The sequence below is a fragment of the Adiantum capillus-veneris genome, chromosome 8 (genome assembly GCF_014529385.1).
Source record: "Adiantum capillus-veneris isolate H3 chromosome 8, ASM1452938v2, whole genome shotgun sequence".
Lineage (NCBI taxonomy): Eukaryota > Viridiplantae > Streptophyta > Polypodiopsida > Polypodiales > Pteridaceae > Adiantum > Adiantum capillus-veneris.
Window position 1 is genome coordinate 72,925,151 of NC_140938.1, and position 6,772 is coordinate 72,931,922.

A 6,772-nucleotide genomic window follows, 5' to 3' on the forward strand; every position below is an offset into this window, starting at 1 on the left:
CTGAGCTCATTATTGTTGTAGGCACAAAGAGAGTGGCAACCGCTAATGCCAAAGAACAGAAGCATGCACTTAATTGCATGAGCTACTTGGAAGGTAATATTTAGTAGCTCTTATGTTTGTTGCATATTTGAACAAGGAATCGTTGCACCCTCAAGGCACATGTAGTGCTTGAGGTTGATTGTATATTCATTTTTGAGTAAATACAATATCTCCACTCACAATTGAGTATGTCTCAGTACGTCATCAAGTAGTGAAACTCTCATAACACAGGCCTTGTGTCAGGACCTTTGCGAGGTAATCTCTCTTCCCCCACAACAAGCCATTTGTTAAGGAATCGTTGCACCCTCAAGGCACATGTAGTGCTTGAGGTTGATTGTATACTCATTTTTTAGAAAATAGAATATCTCCACTCACAATTGATTATGTCTCAGTACGTCATCAAGTAGTGAAACTCTCATAACACAGGCCTTGTGTCAGGACCTCTGCGAGGTAATCTCTCTTCCCCCACAACAAGCCATTTGTTATGTTTTTCTGTTTATTGAACCGTAGGAGCTTTGCAGCCCCTAGTAACAAAGTGATGGGCATCGATATACTAACAGAAAAGGTGAATAACATCTACCATATATCACCAAAACATGGAGTAAGAAAATTCAAGCTTTGATGATTTGAAGCTTTTGTTAAATAGTGTAATGGGTACAAATTGTAGGGCTGCAAAGCTCGAGTGCATACACTATCTTCCTCGCCTGTACCTTCTTTTCTTAGTCTTTAGAGACAAACAAAAAAATGGGAAACCTACTCTGTGAGTGCCATTATGGCACTGCTCATATCTTTACATATATACCAAAGACAAAAAAAATCCTTCAAGCAGCCAGGACAACTCTTGAAGAGCCTTGCAGAGATTAACTGCCTTTGACTGAGCGAAAAGGGTCAGCACCTCTCTGTTCAGTCACGTCTGGTCAAATTCTGACCATAGGAGAACCACTAGCTACTATAGTTTGAAATGAAGCCACACACCCACTAGACATTCAATGGTTCCATTTCCAAATCACTTACAGATTCAGAAGGCCAATTCTCAATTGTTTCTGCAAGAAGAATCACTCAAGGTTAGAAGCTGCATGATGTTGCACATGCACGACCAAAAACCCGTTCAAATACTTTCATAATTTCATAATCAATGAAAGAGGAGTCGTGTTACTTGTTTTGGGTTTCTCTATAGCGAGCTTGAGGCGGTTTTGAAGAACCGAAGCCAGAATTAAGAATGCAGAACACATGCCAAACATGCTTGTGATGGGAAACGCATCGACCTGCAGAATCATTTAAAACAACAAAGAAAACATTAGCCCCAGCTATTCCTACTTCACCCTTATAAGTGAAGTTTATGGCATTCTCTAGCAAAACTTTTTCCTTTAATCTGTGGATGCTTATGACATGGGCCATCCACGACATAGATGGACAATTGCCAGCACAGAGCTTAGTCTATTACTTGATGTAAACCTAGCGGTAATGCAAAAAGTTTTCAACTTACATTGTAAAGAACGACACAAACGAATATATTCACTGGAATTCTGAAAAAATTAAGGATGGTACTCCTCGCCTCCTCTGGCACGAATTGAGAACGCAGTTTCATTATTGAAGGCCAGAAAATTCCAACGCAAGCCTCAAACACGCAGAAACCAAACAGAAGAAGCCGTCCAGAAGCTGTCAGGCTGCCTCCCTTGTGACCTGTGGATTTCATGAGGAACTGATACATACAAATCAAAAACCCCTCAGTGGAGACCACAATAAACAAGTGACATATTTAAGGAAGAAATTGGCACTTACATTAATAGCCACTGGAGAAAATAGTGCTGAAGATGACACCAAAAAGACTATCTGTAAATATGATTCCACCTTAAGGGTTGCCCTTGCCATGAGACGAGAAGTTAAAGAGCTGCCAATCATAGAAGAGAGCATGAAGGTTGCAAAGATGAAGCCATGAGGGATGTCTTCTTCACTGGGGCTAAGTGCAGGAGTCCAAAGAAAAACAAACGTGTACATAGATCCCTCAAACAGTGATTGTATTGCTCCGAGTAGGAAAATCTTCTCATCTGCCCATCACAGAAGAAGCACCATAGCGTATAAACAAGAAAATTATGTAAAGCTTAGAATAATGAAGTTGGAAGTAGGAGCACCAATGGATTACCAGAAGCTATAGCTGAAGCAGCAGCTTTGAATTGAATCAACAGATTCCTGCCCTCGGAAGCATCACCATAATTTTCTGGCCATGTATACAAAATGAGAGCCATTCCCAATGCCAAGACACAAGAAGCAGCATCAAAAGGGGATACAGGCCCAAGGGCTAAAGTGTCGGCAAGAAAATTAGCTAACAATCCAGCTAAGATTGCTATGAGTCCATTGCCAAGAAAAACAGCTTTGGAAAATGTTAGTGACAGCCACTGTGAGTCGAATCCTCTCTGTATGGAAGAAGAACCAGGTCAAACTTGCAAAGACTTTACAACGCCAAATCAAAACTGAAGGACAGCCAAGCACTGCTTAATAAGTTAAACAACAAACTGAACACAAGAGAAACATTTCGAACCTTAAAATGCTCAGCCACGAGCCATGACTCAAAAGCAGAAAACAAGAGGGACGTTGCAATTCCCCCCAAAATTCTGCCTAGCATCAGGACTTTGTACTGTGGGGAATGCTTTGTTAAGCAGCTCAGAATGTAAGTTATGCAGTATGTGATGCCAGCCCTCTTTCTTCCACTACAAGAAATACACATGGTGTCATGCATATAAGACTCATTATATCAGCCCCAAAAAACCACCAAGGCAGCATTGACACTCACTATTTGTCTGCCAAAGAACCAACGCAAGTACCAAAAATCATAGAAGATCCAAAACCGGCAATAAAAAGCCTTCCGATGTCCCCTTTGCCAAAACCATACTTTGTGTAAAGAAAGTAGACATAGGGGCCCTGCAGCCAATCACCAGCTGTGGATCCATCCCAGCAAGAAACAATTAGAATGCAATTCTTAACCATTAAATATTGCTGTGCATTGGCCACAGAAAATACACATTTCTCCAGAATCGTTTCTTTATTCAACATGTGGCATGAAATAATACAGAGTGCATTATTTTCTACTAAACCTCATAGAATGCACAAGTTTATCTTCTGCTCACATGCAAAGTCCCGAAAGTGTTACTGCTTTTTGTGCCCTCAGACCTTTCACCACAAGGACTGAGGTTAGATGTCAAAATCAAACCACATCCTCTTAACAAAGGGAAGAAGCATAATTAAGCTAGTGTCTAATGTCTGTACTCGTAAATAGCTTATCAAAGCAAAGTGCACATAAGGAAAAGGCATCCTGACACTACAAGCGAGAAAAAAAGATGCAATGTCCCTTGTCATAGTCAGCAGAGTAAGTAGGTGTTGATTTTTCATCACTTTGCAGTATGCCTGACGAAATGTAAAGAAAAAGTAGTTGCAAAGTCTAGCCTTGTGCAGCAAGCAATAAGCAATAGCATTCATCATGTGATCAAATCCTCTTGTTATAGACCTGAGCTCAAGCCAAACGCCACACTGACAAAATATTGGAAGCATCACAGTTTCTTCTTTATTGCAGCCATTTAATAGTTACCAATCCAAATGAGAAGTTGTATGTTGGTCAGACACTTACTCATTTGTGTATGTCTTCAGCTACTCACCATAATAGCAGGTAGCAAATGTCTACAGGCCATAAAAAATCGCATGCACTTATCATGCAGGAGGAACTGTTATCCCAAAAAGACTTTCTAAGTCTTTCAGAAAGCAAGGTTACGTTTTGCATTCCAACTTTTCAATCGTCACACTTTGTGAAAAGAAGCTAGATATTTTCTGAATATCGTTTTATTGAGCATCATAGACCACAAAAGGAAAACTCATCCTTTTGAAACCCGAAGGCTATATCAAGGTCGATCAATCTGAATAATGCAATCCAGTAAAGAGGAGAGAGCATTGGAATAAAGCAGGAATGAAGAACCAAAAGCTCCACAATTATGCTACATTGCTTAGATCTTGCAGCATACACATCAGATCCAGAACAAAATGCCAAATATCAGAGACGCAGTAGAACTATATGTAGATCTGAAAGCAACAAGAAGCAGCACTAAGCTTATATTGAGCTCATCTGTCCCAAAGAGTGCATCCAAAAAGACAAGTAGATCTGAATGCTGGGCGACCTGGCAGAAGCTTACTTGAGCTAAACATTACAATCGTCCATTCCAAAATTTTATGACTGCCAACACACTAATAAAACAGAAGAATGGCACTATGTAGCGGAAGCAAGAAAAGTTTGCAACACCAATGCATCCGACGTAGGAGAACGCAATGGAAGGGATGAGCTAGAAAGCATGGGAAAATGCATACCCATCATGAGGCAGTAGACGCCGAGGTAGTTGTTCTTGAAGGAGGAGAAAGCTGCATTGGTAATGATGCGGTCCTTCTTGGACTTCCCGAGCTCGACTGCGCCGAGCAGGAGAAGAAGAGCGACGAAGAGTGCAATGTAGAAGGTCTCCATGACACTAGGGCTTGGGAGCTACGAAGCTGAACGCGAAGTAAGCCTCGACTGTAGTGTCGCAGGAAAGGCCTTCTTCCTCCTCTTCTTGGCTAAAGCGATGGCGATCCACATGCCTTCCTCCTGGTCGGGAATGCTGTTGCCATGTGGCCTTCGCAACAAACACTGTTCGCGAGACAAAACGAGTGTTTCGAAAATTATGCTCTAACAAATAGGTACGCGTGAGCTTTCGAATCTTAACAGTCTACGAGAATTTAAAGCTTTTAAAAACCAAGTTGCCACTTGGGAGGTAGTATGCATAATAGTAGAGTCAATTGAGGTAGCAGATGAGAGAGAGAGAGAGAGAGAGAGGTTTTAGGAATGTTTATAAGAGAGCGAACAAAAAAAGAGAGTCACTCGTCTATTTAAAGTTCTTGCCCTTGCTAAAGTTATATTACATTTTGAAAGTACAAATAAAACCCAAATAAGTTAAGAGCAAGGTGATGTTAGAAAAAGGTGCAATATATGCATCATTAAGATAGGAATGCACCTTTTATTCGCACATTAAAAACTACATTTATACATTGAAACACAATATACAGAGGAAGATTCTTCATCCCCAGACTCTTTGACTTGGACTATGTCCTTTTTCTCAAGCCATGGAGGTATGCATCCAACACTCAATAAGCACCTAGAAATTCCTAGATCTTTAGTCTTATAGGCGATAATACAATTTTAAAACCTCCACGGAATAAAATTGTGTAGTAATGAACTGCACCAAAAAATACTAAAATTTCTTCCACTAATGGTTCCAAAAAATAAGGGTTATAATCTGCACCAAAAAATAGTAGAATTTCTTCCACTAATGGTTCCAAAAATACATGTAAAAGATCTCAAGGGCTCCAATAATGTTAATGCAACTGAAAGGGATGAATAAAATTGGTATAGGCTCTAAATAGAGTTCTTTTCAGAGTTCAAAACTCTAATTTCCACAACATTGCAATTTTTTGTATCATTCTTGATGATTGAAAACCATCCCAATGGAGCAGACGTGCAAAGTTTTGAGGATCTCCCTAACAATCATAATATAAAAGGATCCAATCAAGATACAAAAGTATAGACAAAATATTCAAAAATGAGCAACTAAGAAGTTAATCCTTCAAGGGAAGGGAGATACATTGGCGGTCTTCTCGAGGCTTTTGATCAATCTATGACATGAGTTGCATGTAAAAGCATACATTTGTTGATCCTCATACCAATTCAAGGACAAATCCTCAAAAGCATATTTTTTGTGCCCATGCCTTGTAAGAGTGTTTGCATCTCTGACAAATGACAGGGAGCTCGAAAGTTGAAGCTGGATTCCAAAAGTTTTGAATATCCTTACACTTGGCACCATCCCAAAATTCATTAATGGTTATAGATAAATGTGATGCCAACTGATTCAATCATCTATCCTTGCAATGCCACATACGGCACATTGTGGTGCATCCAAAGTTGGTTGGAACTGGAAAGTGGACTATGCAATGCCATGGGTGGATATAGGTGCACGATAAAGGACTAAATCCAGTATGAAGGTCTTCCATAGAAAGGTGATAGCAGAAATGTATGCCTAATGTGGTTATTTTTTGCCAAAAGCCGGCTCCAAAATGGGCCAATTGGGATGGCAGGGTGGAGCATCCGAAGTGCAATGATTGTGCCTTGGGATGTGGTGCTTGAAGTGTTTACGAGCTAGTCCAGACAGCTCCTCAAACGGAGCTACGGTGTGAGAGATATGATGGTCCAAAGTTGGAAGGGTTTGTAGATCCCCAACGGATCGGGCAGGTGGAGACATGTGGCTAGAGCTAATGCGAGTGGATAGATGCGAAGTACTTGAGTTGTGGAGAATTCCGGTTTTTTCAAATCATCGATCGGAACTTGGATGGAAAAACTACGGCCAGTTGAAGTTTTCAGGGGAGTCAATTGCCTGGCAATTTGATTGCATTGGTAGGCATGCCATCTGGAAATTTCTTGGCCTCATCATGGTTCCAAAAGGTGGTACGTAGCATGGGGAGTCGGCCAGATTCAATGGCTTGTTAGTTGGAGTTACGATGAGGGAGATATGCCAGGTTGAAGTCAAATGCAAACGCTTGATGTTTTTTCTCGGTTTTTGGGCTCTCAGTTGATGGGTGCGGCGAAGTAAAAAAGAAGCCAAGACCAAGCGAGTCAGACTCAGGGAGGTGAGCTTTCAGATGGTTTTTGCGGCTTGAGCGCAGGGAG

At 40.9% G+C, this 6,772-nt stretch overlaps 1 protein-coding gene across 1 annotated transcript; it reads right to left on the minus strand.

The window, feature by feature from the left end:
- Positions 1 to 641: 641 nt before the first annotated feature.
- Positions 642 to 4,753, minus strand: LOC147452363 (uncharacterized). Its single transcript, XM_086518082.1, has 8 exons — positions 4,390 to 4,753; positions 2,831 to 2,975; positions 2,579 to 2,747; positions 2,183 to 2,453; positions 1,822 to 2,087; positions 1,526 to 1,741; positions 1,196 to 1,304; positions 642 to 1,082 (listed from the first exon to the last, which is right to left on the minus strand). Exons 1-8 carry the CDS (start codon positions 4,538 to 4,540, stop codon positions 1,018 to 1,020), a joined length of 1,392 nt encoding a protein of 463 aa, XP_086374208.1. The 5' UTR covers positions 4,541 to 4,753; the 3' UTR covers positions 642 to 1,017.
- Positions 4,754 to 6,772: the final 2,019 nt, after the last annotated feature.